The sequence below is a fragment of the Lucilia sericata genome, unplaced genomic scaffold, assembly GCF_015586225.1.
Source record: "Lucilia sericata isolate MDLA Ls3-8-SP2 unplaced genomic scaffold, ASM1558622v1 Contig000144F_arrow, whole genome shotgun sequence".
Classification (NCBI taxonomy): domain Eukaryota; kingdom Metazoa; phylum Arthropoda; class Insecta; order Diptera; family Calliphoridae; genus Lucilia; species Lucilia sericata.
In genome coordinates, this window is record NW_023994176.1 from 79738 (window position 1) to 102986 (window position 23249).

At 25.2% G+C, this 23249-nt stretch overlaps 1 protein-coding gene across 1 annotated transcript in view; it reads right to left on the minus strand.

Moving 5' to 3' along the window:
• The window catches only part of LOC119601136 (neurogenic locus protein delta), a 29654-nt gene extending 13036 nt beyond the window's left edge, over window positions 1-16618 (minus strand). Inside the window, exons 1-3 of the mRNA XM_037951896.1 lie at window positions 15865-16618; window positions 6941-7252; window positions 2168-2234 (exon numbers count right to left, since the gene is read on the minus strand). Of these exons, the coding sequence (XP_037807824.1) occupies window positions 2168-2234; window positions 6941-7252; window positions 15865-15924 (439 nt within the window). The 5' untranslated portion in view covers window positions 15925-16618. The remainder of the gene's footprint in view (window positions 1-2167; window positions 2235-6940; window positions 7253-15864) is intronic.
• Between the last annotated feature and the right edge of the window lie 6631 nt (window positions 16619-23249).

The following is a 23249-nucleotide window of genomic DNA, read 5'->3' on the forward strand; positions in this document are numbered from 1 at the left end:
TTAAATTAAGCAAATTCTATACTATCCACCTGTTAACAAAAAAAAAGGAGAACTTAAACAACCACATCAGTTGAGTCTAAAAACTTAAGTGACACTTTTAAGCAGAAAAAGAAAAATATTTTTGCGTGGCATTTGCAGCATTATAAAATTGGGTGCTAAGCCAAACACAGTATGTGTATGTGTGTGTGTGCGCCAAATTCATTTGTTTAGGTATTAGTAATATGGTGGTATGACAGGTTATTAGAAAAAAAAAAAAAAGAAAAACTAAAATATGTAAGTTATTTTTTCCAAGCATTTTCATAGACTTAGACTTTTATATTAAAAAAAATTTAACGTTATCTCTTTAAACAATTTTAAAGCTTGACGCTTGAGTGCAAAAATTAACACACATGCTGGTTATTTCTAATGCAAGTTTTACGAACGCACTTTTAACATAGAAACTAGGAAAAATGAGTGTTAGAAATAGCAAAAAAACATAATTATAAAATGTGGTTTAAAATGACAGTTAGACACTTAAACAGATAAAACTATTGCCAGAAAAAATTTAACTAAAATAATTAAAGGAATGTTTTCCCAAACCTAACCCTTATACCAAAACAAATTCTTTTAAATTTAAAATAAAAATTAAAAGATAAACATTTAACACGAACTAATACAAGGCATTTTAAGTCAAACAACTCAAACACTTACCATACACACACATACAAAGAGGGTTTTGTTAACAACATTGGCATTGGCAAAGATTAATTGTTATAATGGTTATACAAAAAAAAAATAACAATAAAAAAATCTTCATCTTTTAAACTCACAGGATATTTAAAGGTTTAACGATTCTTTCCCAAAAAAAACAAAAACAAAATCTTTTTTTGTGGCTTTAAAAAACACAAAACTTGTTGCAGACAAACACAGTTCGACAGGCGTAAACTTGCAAGGCAGCTTTACAAATAAACCGAAAACAACATAAAAAGTCAAAAAAACGAAAGACTTAAGCAACAAACCTGTATGTGTTAAACACTCTGGCTGGCTGGTTTGTCTGTTTGCTATATGCGGGAGATCTAAACATGAAAAACGTTTAAAATAAATGAAATTAATCCTTGACAACACGTTTAACAGGCCAAAAAAGAAGAGATTAACATTTTTTCCTCTTTTTTGTATTACATCAAAGTAACAAACTAACAAATCCAACCAACAACAACAAGCAACAATTTTGTAGATAAAAATCTGTTCAAAAAAAAAAGGATGTAAAAGAAGATTTAAGTTAAAAAAACCAGCAGGATACCAAAGTCTGTTTAAGCCAAAAAGGAAGGTAGTTACTTTTAACAATATTAATTTAAATTAAAATTCTTTTGAAGAATCAAACAAAGTAACAAAAAAGGGAATTTTAAGGAATTTTATAAAACAAGTGAACATTTTTGATAAATTTTCAAAGAAATTTAAAAAAAAAATTGAAATTTTATTAAAAATCACCAAATTTCCCAAAAAAGGGAAATTTTGTTAATTAGGCTAAGAAAAATTTTAAATGCATTAAACTTTAATGAAATCAACATAAATTTGAAATTTTGTAAAAAAAAACAAAATTTCCCTTAAAGAAAAAAATTTCCCAAAAAGGGAAATTTTCTAAATAACATAAAAAATGCTTTTAATGCATTAATTTTCCCAGAAATTAACCAAATTTTTAAATTTAAAAATAATAAAATCCCAAAAAAGGGAAATTTTCTAAATAACATAAAAATGTTTTAAATTGTTTAATTAACTAAGAAAATTAACAAATTTTGAAAATTTCCCTTAAGGCAAAAATTTCCCTAGAACAAAAACTCTAGTTTTATTATCAAAATAACATAAAACCTAAACTTACTTAAAGCTTGCTTTTAGTCTAAAGAAAAAAAGGTTTATCCCTTTAAAAACAGATATTTAAAACCTTACAAAAGGCCGGAAATTTCTATAAAACAAACATTTTAGTTTTTTTTTTTCAAAAGAAAGGGTATACAACAGAAGAGCTAAATAACAACAAAAAACAAGTGTTAACTAAAAAAAAAAAAAACATATTAAATTACAACACTTTAAAAGGAATTTTAAAAAATTCTGGCTTAAAATTTTTAAAAAAAGAAACAGGAAGCAGGATATGGTTTAAAGGATATCAATTAAACAGAAAAAATTGTATACTTACTGCTAGAACGAGCATTTGAATCATTGTTGGTATCATGTAAAGCCTCCACGATTAAAGTAAAAGTACCCTGTTAAAGCAAAAAAAGAAAGAAAATTTATTAATAAATAATTTATGTAAATTTATATTTAACGCCTTAATAGAAAGAAATAAACAAAATTTCAATATTACAAAATAGTCTTCTACAGCAAACGCCCACTATTAATGAACAAATGCTAAATAAACAAGAGTTAATGTAGCGACGGGGTGAACGGCGCTAATCCACTAAAAAATAACCAGTAGTATTAAAAAACGTATGCTTTTTGCTAAAGCCAAACATCATGATTATCATTCATATACAAAGTTTTGTTTTCAATTTTATTGCATTTCATATGCAAATGAAATACTACACAACACAATCTCTATATAACACCAGACAGACAGACACTGCACAACTGCATATAAAAAAAAACTAACTCTCTACTACTACATTTACAAGCAGCGCCCTCAATTCACACTTGCTTACAAGTATGTTTAGTATTTTTACTATACATGTGTGTGTCTAACTATTGTATAAAGATGACACCATAAAAACCAGACTTGTAACAGGCAAAGACAGTTACAAATACTTGTGCATAATGATGAAGAGCTAAAAAATAGCAATAAAATGCAGAGGTGTCTTGTAGCAAGAGTTAGATAAAGTATTTTGTTAAATTGTATAGAAAAAGTTTATATTGAAAAACAATAATGACAAATTAACTACGTTGTTTTTTGGTATATCAAAGAAAAACTTTCGTTTTTCATTTAGTTAAATGACAAAGTGTGGGTTTAGTTATAAAAAAAAACAAAAAACTATTAAAAAATTAAGGCAATAAAATTAAAGATTTTATATTGATATTTTACACAACAAAAAATTTCCTTTTAATAAAACTTGTCTTTTTTTAAAAAAAAGAAGGTGTTTTTAAATGTTAAATTTCCCTTAATTTTTTAGTTATTATGAACGATTTTTTGGGAAAAACTTAAGATTTTTGTTAAAAAATTCAAAATGTTTAATAGTTTTAAAAAGTCTGTAAAAAGTTTTCTTCAAATCCGCTAATAACAAAAATTTCCCTAAAAATTTCCCAAAAGGGAAATTTTTTAAAAACCTTGAAATCTAATAAAAACCTTAATAAAACTCATAGAAAAATCAAAATTTTTTAATTGTTACAACTAAAAAAAATTTCCCTAGAACAAAAACATTTTTTAAACAATTTTTTAAAAATTCAAAAATTTTAGCTTAAATTAAAGAAATTTTTAAAAAAAAAAACTTAATAATTTGTTTTTATTCAAGAAACCCTTTTAAAAGCTTAACAAAAATAGTGTTAAAAAAAATTTCCCTAAAAATTTCCCAAAAGGGAAATTTTCTAAAAACCTTGAAATCTAAAAGAAAACTTGTTTTAGAAACGTCTTTAGTTTATAATTTTTACTACTAAAAAAAATTTCCCTAGAACAAAAACTTTTTTTCAAACAAAATTTCTTAAAAAAATTTTTAAAAATTTAAAAATTTTAGCTTAAATTGATAAAATACTTTAAAAAACTTAAAAATTGTTTTATATTTAATAATTTCACTAAAAAAGCTTAACAAAAATAGTGTTAAAAATTATTTCCCTAAAAATTTCCCAAAAGGGAAATTTTCTAAAAACCTAGAAAATTGTTGTTTTTGTATTTATAAGCAAATAAAAATTTCCCTAGAACAAAAACTATTTTAAAACAACCATTGTCACCTAAAATTATTAAGAATAATAAACAATTTCCTTTCGTTTGGCTTCAGTTGTTTTAAGACAAAAAAACTCCCCTTTTTAAAAAAATACACAAAAACAATTTATAAATTATTTTGTAACAGCACGTGTTGCGAGCAGCTCTTCTTAATTTTAAAGAAAAGAAAAGCCAAGCATAACTTTTTATTTTTTTGTTTCAACATTAACGCTTGAGTGCAAATTGTTTTTAAAAGTCAAGTCTACAAAAATTACAAAAAACATGAAATAGTTCTTTAATAAAAAAACAACAATAACAAATTTTGCCGGTTAAATTTAATAAAACTAGTTGCAAACAACACCTTGCTTCGGCTAAAGAAATGTTAAGATAGTTGAGGATCTTATTAAAGCTACGCGGTAGCCATTAACTTTTTAACCGTTGCACACACATTAAAGATTATAAAATTCACTCAAGCTTAACTTAACTAATGAGTTCTGTTTTTAGTTTAGTTTTTGTGTTTTTCATAACGTATTTTTGTCCGTCTGTCTAGGTATGTTAAGACCTTTAGTTTTATATGGTGGTTGTTGTTAAGGTCATGATGAAAATGCCAAGTCATTTACAAACAAAATAGCCACAATAATTGTATTGTCATCATAATCATATTTAAAGTAAGTAAGAAAGAAAAATAACCCTTAGGGGTTCTTTTTTTGAAGCGCATGTGCAACGACTTGATTATGGAAATAGTAGAGTTTTGTTCGTAGCACGTGTTTAGAAGCAAAATGAGTTAAATTATAATTAAAAGAATTTTTCTTAAAATTTATAATTGTCAGTTTGAACAGTTCTATTTATATATATAAAAAAATGACTTTTAAAATTATTGTTAAAGATTTTGCCATTATGTATTTTAGTTTTAAGGGAGTGTGCAGAGTGTAAGTGAATGAACAGAAGGAGTTTTTTTTTTTTTTTTTGTATGTTTTTGAACTTTAATCTGAAGTGTGGTGTATTTTTAAAAATAATTTACATGGTTGGCATGTTATTTTCTTAAGGAACAACTCGCTCTCTTAGTAAAAACCAACAAGTTATTTTTGGAACATATGATGACTGTCTCTTGGTCTCGGCATGTTGGCAGCCATTATAGATCTTTTTGCTTTTTTTTCGCCTAAAATAATGTAAGGGACTGGGTTGGTTGTGGTGTCTGGTATGTTGGATTGCAGCATTTTTAGTGTCATTGATAATTTAAAGCTCCTGCTGTCTTTTGCTTTTTTTGCTTTTGGTGTCGGTAAAGATGTTGACGCATTGATATAGCATCTTGAAACACGCGATCTTTGTATAAAAAAAAACACTTTTCATTTCAAATGTAAGTAATTTTTTTTGTAATTTATTAAGTGAAAAAATTAGCTAGTCTAAGCTATTTCCTGTCAAGCGTTTTTATAACAAAACAAATAAAATATTCATATTTAATTAAATTTGTTTTTGTTTAAGCTTCAATAAGTTTTTTTTAGCAACAACTAAAAACCTTTCAAAATTATTTTAAAATAACTTAAAATATTGTAAGCGTAAAACTATATAAAGCAATTTTTTTTAATTTATTTCAAAGAATTTCCATAATTTTTTGTAATTACTAAAAATTTAAAGAATTGTTGTAAAAAAAAGTTTTTGTTCTAGGGAAATTTTTGTTTAGGCCTAGAACTTAAAAATTCTTTTAATTTTATTTATTTTACAACAAATTTAATGATTTCTGTTGATTTTTAAAAAATTTCCCTTTTGGGAAATTTTTAGGGAAATTTTTTTTTATTACAAAATTTGTTTATTTTAATCAAGAGCATTAATAATTTATTAAAATTTTGATTTTGGTAACCAAAATAAAAATTTCCCTTAAGGGAAATTTAAGAAAAATGTTAAATTTTGAAATTTTTTTTAAAGAAATGTTAAGATTGTAAGCCTAAAACTAAATCAAGCATTTTTTTAATTTACTTAAAATTTTTTAATAATTTTTGTAATATGTAATAACTAAAAATTTAAAGAATTTAAAAAAAAGTTTTTGTTCTAGGGAAATTTTTGTTTAGGCCTAGAACTTAAAAATTCTTTTAATTTTATTTATTTTACAACAAATTTAATGATTTCTGTTGATTTTTAAAAAATTTCCCTTTTGGGAAATTTTTAGGGAAATTTTTTTTTATTACAAAATTTGTTTATTTTAATCAAGAGCATTAATAATTAATTAAAATTTTGTTTCTGGTAACCAAAATAAAAATTTCCCTTAAGGGAAATTTAAGAAAAATCACAAATTTTAAAAAATGTTTCCAAGAAATTTAACAAGAAATGGTTTTTTAATAAAATTTTATAAAAAAAAATCTTAATTGTAATTGTTTAACCAAGAAAAAAAAGTAACGTATATTTTTTCCTCCTTAAAAAGGGGGATGAAAGTTATATGTATGTGTCACTTTAAATATTTACATTATAAATGCGCGCACGCGCTAATATTACCACCATATAACATACAAAATACGTCGCCGTAAAACTCGTCATTGTCAGCAGCAATATTTTCCGTTTTAAAACTCTAGGTTTGTGGTATATATGTATGTAAGAAGTTAGTTTATGCTTAATAGCTGACAGATGTTTCGAAAAAAAATTCAAGTCAAATTCAACCCTGTTTGTTTTTCAACTCATATTTCCCCCCGGCTTTACACTCAAAAACTATATGCTGGTGCAAATATTATAGAGAATTTCTTTTAACACAGGGCATATGCTTTTTTTCAAGTAATATTTTGTGTTATGAATATTATAAAAAAAAGATACAAGGACACCACCACACACGTTTGGTTTTTTTTTAGTTATTTTTATCAATAAAAAGATAAAAATCATAAAAATATCTAGCAAATATTATAATAATTTTTGTTTTAAAATTTAAAGCAAAGGGGCCTAAAAACTTACTCAAAACTAAGGGAACTCTAAATATAGATTTTAAAATATGAAATTTTTTTAAAAAAGAGGTGTAAAAGACACAGAGAGGCGAAAGTGTGTGGAATAAAATTAGGTTAGTTTTTCTTTAAAAATACTTACCGGCCATGCAAAATTGAAGGCAAATTGTATGGGATTTGAGAAATCTTTATTTTGTAAAGTTTGTGTATCGGTTAAATTAACGGAATTTTCACCCAATATGGGTGTTACAACATCACCATACGTGCACTGTGATGTTGTATCGATTTTCGCTTGATAATGTTTTAAACAGACCCGAAACCGTGTTTTACAACCACCAATACATCTGCCCGTCGCCGTATCCGTTTGGCCACTACAACAGTGACCCTCACTATCGCGACCGTAATCGTTTTTGAAATATTTTAAACGTAATTCAAATAAACCGGATGTATTGACCTGTTGAGAAGAAAAAAGGAAATTTTAATAAATATTTTTTGGGTTTTTTTTTCAAACATAAATTTTAAAATTTTATTTAATTTTGTTAAAAAAAAGAGATTTTGTTTAAATTCTTTTAAATTTTGCTATGGCTGGTGATGTTTGGCTGTTGGGTTAGATCTTTTACTTGTTGGATTTTAAGTTGGTGGTGTGTCTGGTTTGGTTAGCAAGAAGAAAAAAACAAACACACACACCAAAAATACCAACAGCGAAAAAAAATTCCAGCTTCTGCAACAAGACGATAAATCTTTCAATATGGTATTTAACCAAAATATAAAAAAACTGCAACTCTAAAGAACCAGCCAAACAGCCACCACCAAGCAACCAACCATTACCAACAACACCATGAACCAAAAAATACAAAAAAAAAAAAATCTTACAAATACCTCAGACCATTTAACAGACAAAACAGCCACAACAACAACAACATACACAAGATTAAAATTTTCATATAAAATTGAAATAAAATTCCTTAAAAGATTTGTAAATCATTTAATAAAACACAAAAGAAGCTTCTTTTGCGAAAATAAAAACAAAAATGTTTTACATTTTTTATTAAATCAACAAGCTTGTTAAAAATTAATAAATTTTTTTAAAATAAAAATGACAGTTTTATAAACAAAACCATAAACATTTTAAATAAATTAGCAATAATCAGCAAAAAAAAAAAAAAAACCAAAAATATAAATTAAATGTTTATGACAAAAAAACGAAGATTCTTAATTTTAAAAATTAACAAAAAAAGATAAAAATTATTAAATTATGAGTTTAAGTTTCAATAAAGACAAAACAAAACAAATAAAAAAAACAACTTGTTTAAACCATAAAAAAATTTCATAATTTTTTTAAAACAACCACAAAAAAGACCTTAAACTTCAACAAGTATTTAATAATTATATGACACTTTTATAACAACAACAACAAAGAAAATCTGTAAAAAAAAACATTTGTATTTAAATGGTTAATTAAGTTAAAACAAAAATGGTAAGCTCTATTTCATCATGAACAATAATAAAAAAACAACAAGTGTTTTTGTTTAAAAGGCCTCTGTTTTAGACCAAAATTGTTTTAAACAAAAATGTAGTTGAAATACTCTAGTGGTTCACGTTCACCAAGATTTATAACTGTTTACCACACACACACACACTTATAGGAAATAAAAATTATGACAATTTAATTGTTAAAGAAAATTTAAAACCAACATTTAACAGCTTAATTACTTAATTTGTAATTAAAAGTAGAAAAAACAGGAAATTATTTTTACTTTAAAGAAAAGAAATTTGAAAAAATTTCTACAAAGAAATACAAATTTTACACAAATTTTATACAAATTTTACAAAAATTTAACAAAAAAGTAATAAAATTTTTATAAAAATTCTATAATTTCATTAAAATTTTCAAGAAAATTGCTTAAATTTGCATAAAATAACAGAAAAACCAAAAAGTACCAAAAAATTTTGACTTAAGAAAAAAAGTACCAAAAAAGTACTTTTTTCAAAAATGTTGAAATTTTGAAAAAATTTCAAAATTTATCAAAAGAAATGAAAAATATTTATTTAAATATTATTATCTCATTAAAAATTTCAAGAAAACTGCTTAAATTTGCGTCAAAAAACAGAAAAATCAAAAAGTACCAAAAAAGTACTTTTTTAAAAATGTTCAAAAAATCTCAAAATTATATAGAAAATCATGAAAAACTCTTGAAATGATTTGAAAATGGAAAATTTTAAGTTAAGAAAAAAAGTATCTAAAAAGTACTTTTTTCAAAAATGTTGAAATTGTGCTAATTTAACAAAAAAAAATTAACAAATTTCTTTTTAAATTTTATTGTTACATTAAAAATATCAAAAAAAAAACTGCTTAAATTTGTGTAAAATAAAAGAAAAACCAAAAAGTACCTTTTTCAAAATGTTAAAAAATTACAAAATTTTATAGAAAATCATGAAAAACTCTTGAAATTACTTAAAAATTGAAAATTTTGACTTAAGAAAAAGAGTACCGAAAAAAGTACTTTTTTGAAAATGTTAAAAAATCAAAAATTTATATAAATAATAAAGAAAATTTTATAAAAATATGTTAAACGAGCAAATTTAAGCTTTTTTAAAAAAGTATCAAAAAAAGTACTTTTTTGAAAAGACCTACAAAATTAAGAAAAAATCCCTTAAAATTAGTAGAAAAACCAAAGAAAATTTAAAAAAAAATTAAAATTTAAAAGAAAAAATTTTAAATTTTTGTTAATAAGTAAAATTTTTGTTAAAAATTTAACTTTAAAAAAAGCTGGCGCTTAGAAAAGAAACTTAAACAAAAGCCGTTTTAAACCATATAAAAGGCTTAACAACAAGCTATTTGTTAAATTAAACAACAAAAGATAGAAGAAAAAAACATTGAACTAAAGCCAAATGATGATTCATTAAATAAGTTTTAACCAGGCGGTAAAAGGCGCTGGTGGTGGTGGTACAATAAATATGTAGGTATAAAAAATCATAACAAATTATAAATGTTTATAACAAAAACAAACAGCAAAAGAAACTTTTTTGTTTAAAATAAAAAGATCATAGCTAAAAGGCCTTTAAAGAAAAATAAACCATAGCAAAAAGAAGCTACAACTCCCTTTTTTTCTAAAAAAAAAAAAAAAAAAAAAAAAAAACAACAACCTTAAAATATACAAGAACATAGCTTAAAAGCAACAACAACAACAACAACAAACACGTTTAAACATTTAACTTAACAGAAATACAAAAATATGTGTGTAAAACTCCTCGATTTAAGGCTAAAAACGGAGAAAAAAATTTACAAAAAAAAATCTGTAAAAAAAACCAAAACAAAATACGTAAAATAAAACTTAAAAACTATATAGACAGCCAAAGCAGCAACAACAACAACAACCACACAAACAAACATACACACTATGTATCGAAAAAAAGAAGAAAAAAAATATATAAAACTAAAATAAAAATAAAACAGAAAGAAAAAATATCTACACAAACAGCATATTGCTGCTTTTAGCTTAAGCACAACAAAGCTTAAAAGCAACAACAATGAAACACACAGCAATAGCAGCAACAGCAACAACAACAACCAGCTAAATAAAAAAATGTTTCAAGTAAAACCGAATTGTTTCCCACGGCATACGATTTGCCGGTCAACATACATATACACTGACGTTATACGATGACAATGATCATTATGAACAAACAACAATGATGATGATGACGACGTTGATAATAATGATATTAATGATGTTGATGTTTTAGCACAGGCGGCCAGTCAGTCAGTCAAGCCAACTAAATATTAGTTTTTTTGTTTTCTGTTCATTTTCTTAAAGCTGGAGTTAGTAGAGTATAAAAAAAAGAGAAGAGTTTAATTTACAATGTGTATGTACGTATGTTTGTGTGTATTATTTTTTTTGTATAATGAAGATAATGTTAATCATGATCATGAGGTTTGTTGGCTAACGATCATTATATTAGCTTTTTTATTAACAACATCAACAACGTTTTCTATAACTTCTTTTACAGTAAAATAAAGTGATGGTATTATTGTTGCTGTTGTTGTGTAGTACACGAGGAATATGTCGTCCATATATATACTGGTTAAATATATAAATAAAGTAATGTACTCTCCACTGATGGTGCTGATGATATTCTTCACAAGGCACACACACAGCAAACAACAACAACAACGACCAACATCAGCAATGAAAACTTAAAATGAACACAGAAGAAGAAAAACCAACATAAAAAGAAAAACAAGTTTTGAGCAAATACACAAAAAAAGCCGCTCTCTTAGCAAAACAAAACTTTGCGCTCTCTCTCTTTCACTCTTTTTTAAATTGATTTTATTAAGCTCTTTTATATAAAATATTATACTCTTTGTTTATTAAATGATCATGAAAAATCAACAAAACTATAACAACAACAACAACAACGAAACGGTGTTTTTTGTAAAGCCCTTAAGCTAAAATTAAGCAGTTATACAAAAACAACAACCAATACAAAAGAAAAACAAACAGCTGTATTTTGCTTTTTTGATTTCGAAAAGTGAATTGTGTGTGTGTTTTGCTTTAATGAATTGTGGATAAAGTTTTAACTTTATTTAAGGGAAATTAATTTTTGCTTAAACTTTTTGCAAGAAATTTTTAATAATTTTTATTAAATATGAATTATTATTGTTTACATATTTTTGTCTAAAAAGAAAAGAGGAAGAAACAAAACGGAAGTAAACGTATAAATGTTAATGAGTTTGATAAAAATTAGTAAAAAGCAGCAATAATTAATAAGCAGCCAAATATGAAAATTTAAAGCCCTAAACAAGAAAAAAAAGAGTACAATTTTGGAGAAAGACAACAATTAAGCGTTTTTTAGGCTTAAATAGCTACAAACTAGAAAAAACCAAAGAAATATTTGCAAAAATAAGCCAAATTAGAAACAATTTATAAAAATTTTACATTTTTGTAGAAAAATAAAAAGGTAGTAAAAAAGTACTTTTTTGAAAATTATAAAAATTGTTGCAAAAATTAGTTTACATCGTTGAAATTTACTAATAATTAAAGTTTTTTGAAATTTTTAACAAAAATGAAAAAAGTAGTAAAAAAGTACTTTTTTCAAAAACATCACATTTATTGAAAAAAACATAAAATTTACACCAAACTAAGTAAAAAACCAAGAAATTTACAAAAATTTTAAGGTTTTTCAAGAAAATAAAAAAGGTAGTAAAAAACTACTTTTTTCAAAAACAGTGAAGATAAAAATAAGCAAAAAGCATAAAATTTAAGTAAAAATAAGTAGCAAACAAAAAAATTTACAAAAATTTTAAAATTTTTGCCTAAAATAAAATAGTATTAAGAAAAGTACTTTTTTGAAAAACAGGTAAATTAATGCAAACATAAGTAAAGAACAAGAAATTTATGTAAAATTATGTAGAAAACATAGAAATTTAATAAAAATGTTATATATGCTCAAAAATTAAAAAGTAGTAAATAAGTGCTTTTTTGAAAAAATTAAGAAATTTAGAGAAAAATAAGTAAAAACTGGGATTTTAAATAAAATTAAGTAGAAAAAAAAAAAAAAAACATAAGTAAAAACAAGGAATTTAAGTAAAACTAACTAAAATAGAAGGAAATTTATCAAAAATTTGGCCTTTTTTCAAAATTAAAATAGTAGTAGAAAAGTACTTTTTTGAAAAAACATGAAATTTAAGCAAAAATAGTTTAAAAACCAAGTAAAAAACTGAAAAAACGATTCTTTACAAAAATAAAATAGTAGTAGAAAAAGTACTTTTTTACTAAAACTTCAAATTTTCAACAAAATTTTGTAATTTTTCTACTTTTTAAGCCATTTTCTTCAATTTTTAAATAAAAACTATTTAAAATTTCTTTTAATTTATTAGTTATTTTAGCTGTTTTTCTCAGTTTTCTGCACAAGAAAGAAAAAAAAACATGTTTTGTAATTAATATATTTTTTTCGGGCAAATGACACATCAGAATTATAAACAAAAAGCATAAAATAATACAACAACAACAAGAAAAAACCAACATGTAATAAACAACAAAGTTTAATGTTTACGTTTTTTTTCTTTTTTTGCAGGCACATATTTATAACAATTTCTATTACAAAAAACTATAAATAATAAAGGAAAACAGCAAAAAACATACGAATAAAGGTATAGATGGTACAGAAACTGAAACAAAAAACAGTGCAAATCACTCAAGCTCAACGTTACCAGTTCTTAAGCGATGTGTGTAAAAAAAGTAACTGAATTTAAAAAAAAAAACCTGTGACAGGTTGAATAAATACCTTTTTTTGTAAACCAACAAAGAAGGTAGGTACAAATAAGTAGTAAATAAAATAGTAAAAGCAAAGTAAACTACTACATAGCTAGGTTTATATGAATTTTTGTAATTATTAAAGAAAAAGGTAGAGGAAACAAAAACTAAATGAGAGGAGCTAAAACTTGCATTAATAATTTATAACAATAACATTAGCAGCAGCAGCGGCAGCAGCAGCAAAAAAAGTATGATTAAATCAACAGTTATGTGAAATTAAGCCAAAAATGTATGTAAAACATAAATAAGGGAATAATTTAAAGTAGCGTAAAGCAAAAAAAGAGACTTAAAGTAAACAAACTTTAAAAAAAAAAGAGTTAATTAAAATGATAACTCCCTCCCTTTTACAGTCTGTCTTGCTTACATTCATAACAAATGAACATATTTTACATTTGTAATAAATGCTAGAAATGTTAGTTTTAATTAAAATTATGACTGTTTTTTTTTTTAAGAAATTTATTTAAAAAAAAGCTTTACATGTTTATGTAAATTATAAAAAAAACATCTGTTTTAAGTTATTTTGCCAGCCATGAAAAAAAATTATTTTTATATTTAAAATTCCAGCTGCCTGTTTTGTAAGAAAAATTGTGATATAAGACCGCAGGAGATAATTTTTAGGCTGAATGCTACAAAAACAGCAAAAAGAAACTCATAGCACAATTAAGCAGACAGCCAGCCACAGCCAAGTCCTCCTTGTGCTAAAGTTAAAGTAGCAAATAAGCAACAGCAGCACCAGCCTGTGTGAAGTTTAAGCGACACATTGCAACAGGCCTTTTTTTATACTGACAAGTACTACTACTACTTCTTTTTTTTCTCTACTCTGCTGCTTGTTATTATTAGCATTTTTTTAAGGTTAAACTCTTTTTGTTGTTGTTATTAACAGGCTCCATTTCTTAGCTTGTTGTTGTTGCTTTGGAGTTTTAAAAAAACACATGCAAATTTTTTCAAGGAAGGAGCCTTATGTTTTTAAACAAAATTTTTTTTCCTTAAACATGATTAAGACGATGACCTACGCAAAGCTTGAAAAAGTAATAAAAACAACAACAACAGCTTAAAAGAGAAAAGTAAGATCTTTGTAACAAAAAAAACAACAACAAACTAAACTGATATTAAAAGAAATTAAGGAAAGCAGATGTTTTAAAGACACATTGACTCAAATGCAAAAAGTATCAAAAAAGTACTTTTTAAAAAAATGTCAAAATTATTAATAAATAAGTTCAAATTAATAAAATTTATGAAAATTTAACTAAAAATCAAAAATTTTTTATAAAATAAAAAAGTACCCAAAAAAGTACTTTTTGTAAAACAGTGAAATTTTATGAAATTTAGGGAAAAATACAATTAAGTTAATAAAAATAAAAAGAATTTGATAAAATTTCCAAAAATTTAAGACAAATAAAAAAGTACCAAAAAAAGTACTTTTTGTAAAATGATAAAATATAATGAAATTTAGGGAAAAATAGAAACAAGTTAATAAAAATAAAAATAATTTGATAAAATTTCCAAAAAATTAAGACAAATAAAAAAGTACCAAAAAAGTACTTTTTGAAAAAATTCCAAAATTTGAGGGAAAACATAATAAAATTTTAAAAAATTTCATAAATTTTATTATTTAACATAAAAAAAAATATATTAATAAGTTTGAAAATATTACTAATTAGCTTGAAAAATAAAAAAGGTAACAAAAAAGTACTTTTTGAAATATTTAAGAAATAATTAAGGAAAATTTAACAAAATTCGTAAAAATTTGAAAGTTTTAACAAAATTTCATAAAATTTAGGAAAAATGTAACAAAAAATCAGTTTACAACGATGAAGTTCACTAAAAATTTAAGTTTTTTGAAATTTTTATAAAAAATGCAAAAAATAGTAAAAAAGTACTTTTTCAAAAATATGAAATTTATTGGAAAAAAACATAAAATTGATACAAAACTAAGTTAAAAACCAGGAATTTACAAAAATTTTTGAGGTTTTTCAAGAAAGTAAAAAAGGTAGTAAAAAAAGTACTATTTCAAAAACATGAAATGTATTAAAAAAACATAAAATTTAGTCAAAACTAAGTAGAAAACCTACTACTTTTTACAAAAATATGAAATGTACATTAAAATAAGTAAAAAGCATGAAATTTACGATAAAAATAAATAGCAAACAAAGAAATTAATGAAAATTTTTAAATTTTTGTCAAAAATAAAAAAGGAGTAAAAAAAGTACTTTTTTGAAAAACAAGAAAAAACTTTGAAATTTTGTTAAAATTTCGGTTTTTCTAATTCGAGTTGGAAAATATTTCCTCTAAGGGAAAAAAGGGGACTATTTGTACCATTTTGAACTGTTTTCTTACTATTTTGTTTATTTAGTACTTTTAGTAAACAAATTTTAAAGAATTATTAAAGCATGACAAGTTCCAATTTTTGAAATATCTAAAATTTTTGAAATTTTCCAAATTATCTTTTTGACATATTTGTTAATTACAGGTTGTTGTTAGTTTTTTTTCGAAGGGTTTTGAAATCTAAACACATGTGCTTTTTCTAACCAACCTTATTTTAGAAAAATCACCCTAATTCAGCACGATTTTTTCAAAACTAAATGAAGTGAAACCAGTTAAAAATGGTGGTGGATTTTGATAAAAGAGCCCTTGAAAGTAAAATGTGAACAGATCTTGGAAATATGATCTTTCATAAAAACAAATGTTAACAAAATTAAATAAAATTTTGAAATATTTTTTAAAAAAATTTCGGGTTTTGAAAACTTACCTCCTGAATAATTAGAGTTAAAGCAACAAAAGCGCTTAATAATAATTTAATCCAATGCATTTTGGTGTTTTTTTAGAGAGTTTGTTTTTTTTTTTTTTTGTTGGGGGGGAAGGTTAAGGGGATTTTAAGACAATTTTTTTAGGAATTGATGTCACTTGCTGGCGGCTACAAAGCTGGGAAAAACTTTAGTAATCCGTGTTTTTCCAATAAAACTGGCAACTCAGCTGGCAGGGAATTAAAGCCGAAAAGTTTATTTTTGTTTAACAACACGCCGAGTTTTTTAAAAAAGCTACTTTTTTTTGTTAACAAAAAAAGTAGTAAAAAAAAACAGTTTTTTGTTATAAACAATTATTTTGTTTGTAGGTTTTGCTGGTTTCCTCAATAATAAAAGGTTTCTGTTTATATTATTTTTTAATTAATTAGTTAAGATAATTTTTTATAAATTTTGTGTTAATTTGTTAAACATTTTTGTTTTGTTTTTTTTTTTTAAAGTAACGCTATTTTAAGCAGCACATGTTTTTTGACATTTTGTAATTTTTTTTTTTTCACAACTTTTGCATTTTCTTTTGTATTGCTTTTGGCGTTTTAAGTAACGGTATTGCAAAATTACAATTGTCAAATTATTTTTCTTCAACTTTTTGCTCTCTTAAATATTTTCTTCTTTCTTTTTTATTTTGGCAAAAAGCACGTTTTTATTTTTATAAAAAAAGTTTATTTTTTATTTAGCATTTTTTAAAATTAAATTTTCTATAAAACTTTAAATACTTTTTATTGCCAAGGGGAATGCATTTGTTTTATTTTAACAGTTTTTCTTTTATAACAAAAAAAGTTCTTTTTTTTTAACTTTAAATATTTTTCTAAAACCAGCACTTGTTTTAATATTTCTCTTTTAATTTTTCTTCAGAAAAATTCAAATTACAACTTTACATTTATTTCATTAACTTAAAATAAAATGTTTGATATTATTTTTTTTTCTTCTTTTTTCAAGTAATAATTATTTTTGGTGGTTTCACGACCCGACGACGTTTACCACACAAGCTACAATTTAAAACTGCCGCTTTGTAAAGTTCTGTTGACGCTGCTCGGCCACAATAAAATGTTAAAACATGTTTATTTCCCTTAAACACTGTGTAAAAAATGCATTGACGAAAAAGATGCGCTCATTCATAAACTATTAAAACAACAACTACAACCATCCTCTTCAATACGCTCAAATTTAAATGCACTTAAACAAAAAAGAGAGAGAGTTTTCCTTATACTACTATAGCTGTACTGTTTACACTTTTGTGTTTCCATAGCCTAACAAAAAGCAGATGTTTTGTTTTATGCTCTTTAAAATGAGTATTAATTTTTTGATACTCTCTTTTAAACTCTCAAAATTTGTGTTTGTTTTTCTTTACTCTCTCGCTCTTTGTTTTTGCTTGTTCATGTGGATTTTATTCATTTTTCTTTTTCATTGAATAAATATAAAATGAATTGTGTGTTGTTGCTTTTTTTAATTAAAATTTGTGGATGGAATTTAAGTGTGTTTGTTGTTTATTGTTGTTGTTGTTACTTAAGCCGGCTGCTTGTTAGTTATTGTTAGTGTAATTCCTGTTTATCCAAATAATATCTTCTGCTTTTTCCTCTAATAAAAAATGAGTGGAAATAGCTAAATTTCCCCTGTTTACCTTTTCTTAAAATAGCAAAACTCACTCAAGGATTAGTTTAAGCTACAATTTCAAAGAAAGTGGAAACTATTTTTGTAGGAGTTGTAATACCTATCTAGTGAGGGAGGCTTTTCTTTAAAGAAAATGAAGTACAGTAGTTTTTCGATTTAACGAACCTATATGTTGTCAGGCCTGTTCGTTAAATCGAAGAGTTCGTTATATGCAGTACTAACTCGAAAGTGTCTTTTGAGTACATAAATAATTAAAATTACATAAAATCTAATTTATAAAAATATGTTCCAGGAAATATAATTTCTTTAGACAATATTTTATAAGAATTTTATGAAAAACTAGCAATTCATATCACAATGTAAAAATAATAAAGAAATTTGAAAAAACTCTGTTTATTTTGTATAACTAATCTACGTTCTGGAAAAGCACTCGGACGACATAATTCTTAAAGAATTTTAAACCCAATGGCTGGAACTGCGATGAATCTGAACCTGGCCTCAGAATTCCTTAGGAAATAGATTAATGTAAAGTTATTAAAGCGTTTCATTGTTTTCATTCTTTGAGATATCTGAACCCAAAGTTTTTTAAAATATTTTTTCCTTTATTTCACAGCTATTCCTGTAAATATCCTTTTTCCAAAAGAAAAACTATTTATATTGTTTATTCTATAACATGTCGTTTCTTACAATTTCTTAGAATTGATTTTTATTGGAAAAAATTATGGTCACTGTGGGGACTTGTTAGTTTGGCGAAAAATAAAAGCGAAATATTAAGGTATACGATTGGCAAAGTCTTTTTTTGAACACCAATTTCTATGGTTTTAAATTCTGAGGACAAATTCGGGTTGAGCACGAGCTTCTAGAAAAGTATACTTTGGCCTCTCTAAACATTTTTTGTTCCAATTTTCTAATTCGATCAACATTAGTTTTTGCGACATTAAGGATTGTAGATTTGATTATCTTATATTTTTGTATAAATCTTCAATAAAAAAATCTCAGATTATCTAGATTCTTCATTTTACTAAATTAGAAAAAATCAACTCTCGAAATCCATATTCGAAAGCAATGGAAAAGTAAATACCCCTCCTAATAACGTCGAAGCTTTTCTGACATGATTTTTTGTTATTTTTGTTAATTTAACTCTAATTTAAATTATTTTATTTATATTTGTTCGTTAAACTGAGTACCAAAAATTATTTTTTGTTCGTTATGTAAGGTACTCAATGTAAAAATATTGATAGTTCGCTAAATGCGATGTTCGTAGAAACGAATGTTCGTTAAATCGGAAAACTACTGTAATTGTCTCAAAGTAAAAACAAAATTCCTTTAGAAAATTTCCTCAAAACATAAAAACCATGTTGAGGAAGGTTCTCCTAAAAAAACAACGGCTAAATTTTGAGAAATTAAAAAACATCAATCATGATTTTAATGAAAAAGTTAATGTTTTACAATAAAGTTTTTGGAAATTTCTTTTGAAATTATTCACTATCGAAGAAAAAAAAACCTATTTTGGTCGATTTTTTAAGAACCAACAAAAAGTCATTGCAAAAAATTGCATCTGAAAAGATTTTGAATTATTCCAAAATAGGATGCTAATGATATTTTGAAATTGACTAGAGACTAAAAGCACAGGTCCATACAAATGTTTAAGCCAGAGACCAAAGAATACTCTTCTTAAGGATTAAGCTGAGCGATAAATCCGAATCCCAACTAAGAATTATCTAACATCGTTAAGTTTTTGAAATAAACTTAATGTTTGAAACACCCCCCCTTTTTTACCATATTCGAGACGTTTTAATAGAGCGAACGTAACTTTATCTATAAAATTTAATATATCATCTGAAAGCTCTTCTTGTTGGCTTTCAAATGAATGGTTTCACTTCTTTTACATGTAGTTGCTTCTCTAAGATATCTTAATCTAAATATTTAAAACTAAAATGTTGTCAGCCGGTAAAATATCTAAAATTCATAATCGCTATTGTTTCTATATAAGTCATTCCAAAGATAGCATTTTCTATATGCAACATCTGAAAGAAATATCCGTTTTATAAAGAAGTGATCGAGGAATACTCTTTCTAAAAATCAATTTCCTAAAGAACACTATTGTTAAACTTTCTATAAGAAAAATGCCCAAAAAAGTCAAATTTCTATACGAAAAGTGTATAGAAGAAAAGGCGCTTCTATAAAAAAACTGTCTACTTTTCTACATAAAAGTGGTATTAAGAATACACTTTTCTATAGGATCTAAAGATCTAAAGAAGACTCCTTTCTATACGAAAAATGTATAAAGAAGACATCTTTCTATACTAAAGAAGACTTTTCTATACGAAAACTGTATTAATAAAACACTTTTCTATAGAAAAACATCTCATGATATAAAGAATACACTTTTCTATTCGAAAACTGTACAAATAAGACACTTTTTTATATGAAAACTGTCTTAGGAAGGCACTTTTCTATACGGAAACTGTCTAAAGAAGCACTCTCTTCCATATGAAAACTCTTCAATATGAAAACTGTCTAAAGACGACATTATCTATAGGAAAACTGTCTAAAGAAGACACTTTGCTATACGAAAACTGTCTTAAGAAGAAACTTTTCTATAGGAGAACTGTATTAAAAATACCCTTTTTATAAGCAAACTGTCTAAAGGAGACATTATTTTATATGAAAACTTTCTTAAGAAGACATTTTTCTATTCGAAAACTGTCTAAAGAAGACACTTTTCTATACTAAATTGTGTAAAGAAGACACTCTTCTGTTCAAAAACTTTCTAAATATGACACTTTTCTATGGGAGAACTGTCTTAAAAAGACACTTTTCTATACGAAAACTGTCTAAAGAAGACACTTTTCTGTTCAAAAGCATTCTAAAGAAGACACTTTTCTATACGAAACCGTTTAAAGAAGACACTTTTCTATACAAAATTGTGTATAGAAGACACTCTTCTGTGCCTAAACTTTCTAAATATGACACACTTACATACAATAACTGTCTAAAGAAGATACTATTCTATACAGAAACTGTCTAAAGACGACACTATCTATACGAAAACTGTCTAAAGAAGAAACTTTGCTGTACGAAAACTGTCTTAAGAAGACACTTTTCTATACGAAAACTGTCTAAAGGAAACTGTCTAAAGAAGTCACTTTTCTGTTCAAAAGCTTTCTAAAGAAGACACTTTTCTATACAAAATTGTCTAAAGAAGACACACTTCTGTTCAAAAACTTTCTTATATACGATAACTGTCTAAAGAAGTCACTTTTCTATACAGAAACTGTCTAAAGACGACATCTATACGAAAACTGCTTAAAGAAGAAACTTTGCTATACGAAAACTGTCTAAAGGAGATACTCTTTTATATGAAAACTGTCTTAGTTAGACAGTTTTCTTTTTAGGACAGTTCTCTTATGGAAAAGTTTCTTTTCTAGACACTTTTCTATACGAAAATTGTCTAAAGAAGATTTATTATTTAAAATTATATATAAAATTGTCTAAAGAACACACTCTTCTACTCAAAAACTTTCTAAGTACGACATTCTTCTATACGATAACTGTCTAAAGAAGATGCTTTTCTATACGAAAAATGTCTGAAGACAACACTATCTATACGAAAATTGTCTAAAGAAGTAACTTTGCTATACGAAAAAAGTCTTAAGATCAAACTTCTATTGGAGAACTGTCTTAAAATTACATTTCTATTCGAAAACTGTCTAAAGATGACACTTTTCTAGACAAAATTGTCTAAAGAACACACTCTTCTGTTCAAAAACTTTCTAAATATGACATTCTTCTATACGATAACTGTCTAAAGAAGACACTTTTCTATACGAAAACTGTCTAAAGACTTTGCTATACGAAAAAAGTCTTAAGATCAAACTTCTATTGGAGAACTGTCTTAAAATGACACTTTTCTATACGAAAACTGTTTAAAGAAGAGACTTTGCTGTCTTTTAGGATCAAAAATTAAAAAAAAAAAACAATTACAATAAAATTTATATCGAGTAATATCTTTATAAGATACTTCCCGGTAATGTTCATCACTCATAATAAAACTACTTATATTGAAAGCTTTTTTTGATTGTTTTTATACTTAAAATAAAATTTTGCTCATTTTTTCTTCATTTTATCCCCGTAACGAAGTGTTCGTTATTATTTGCATATCACATTCTACACTCTCTTTGTCACCTTCTCCCCCTTACTTTATTCATTCTCTTTTTTTCTTTAGTTTGCTAATAATGTTAAACTAGCATTTATAATCCTTTTATTTCTGTTTTGCATATACTTTACAAATATCCTTTATCCTTTTTTTAAAGGAAAAAAAAAAAACAAAAAAAAAAAAAACAGCAAAGTAAAGCAAGGGTTGTATTTGAACCCTAAACAGGAAATTAAATACAAAAGGATTTGCACATTATTATTGTTATTTGTATTACCTATGGTTGTTGTTGCTATTTCTTTAAACCTTTTAGTGATTTAAATAATTTGTTTGTTGTTGTGTTAAAAAAAGGAAACGTATTTATGAATTAGAATGAAATTTGCATGATTTTGCAAAACGTTTTTGATATTAAAAGTGCGTTTGGAAACAATTTGGCGCCAAAAACAAAATTTGAAATTTGTCATCATATAATCATGTCTTCAAGTGTCTTCTTAGGACAGTTTTCGTATAGAAAAGCATCTTCTTAAGACAGTTTTTGTATAGAAAAGTGTCTTCTTAAGATAGTTTTAGTAGAAAAGTGTCTATTTAAGACAGTTTTTGTATAGAAAAGTATCTTCTTAAGACAGTTTTTGTATAGAAAAGTGTCTTCTTAAGATAGTTTTAGTAGAAAAGTGTCTATTTAAGACAGTTTTTGTATAGAAAAGTATCTTCTTAAGACAGTTTTTATATGGCAAAGAGTCTTCTTAAGACAGTTTTCGTATAGAAAAGTGTCTTTTTAAGACAGTTTTTGTATAGAAAAGTATCTTCTTAAGACAGTTTTTGTATAGCAAAGTGTCTTCTTAAGACAGTTTTTGTATAGAAAAGTATCTTCTAAATACAGTTTTTGTATGGCAAAGAGTCTTCTTAAGACATTTTTCGTATAGAAAAGTGTCTTCTTAAGATAGTTTTAGTAGAAATGTGTCTTTTTAAGACAGTTTTCATATAGAAAAGTGTCTTCTTAAGATAGTTTTCGTATAGAAAAGTGTCTTCTTAAGACAGTTTTCGTATAGAAAAGTGTCTTCTTAACACAGTTTTCGTATAGAAAAGTGTCTTCTTAAGACAGTTTTCGTATAGAAAAGTGTCTTCTTAAGACAGTTTTCGTATAGAATAGTGTCTTTTTAAGACAGTTTTCTTATAGGAAAGTGTCTTTTTAAGACAGTTTTCTTATAGAAAAGTGTCTTCCTAAAACAGTTTTCTTATAGAAAAGTGTCTTCTTAAAACAGTTTTCATATAGAAAAGTCTCTTCTTAAGACAGTTTTCGTAAAGAAAACTGTCTTCTTAAGATATTTTTCGTATAGAAAAGTGTCTTCTTAAGACAGTTTGCGTAGAGAAAAGTGTCTTCTTAAGACAGTTTTCGTATAGAAAAGTGTCTTTTTAAGACAGTTTTCTTATAGAATAAGTGTCTTCCTAAAACAGTTTTCTTATAGAAAAGTGCCTTCTTTAGACAGTTTTCGTATAGAAAAGTGTCTTCTTAAGACAGTTTTCATATAGAAAAGTGTCTTCTTAAGACAGTTTTCATATAGAAAAGTG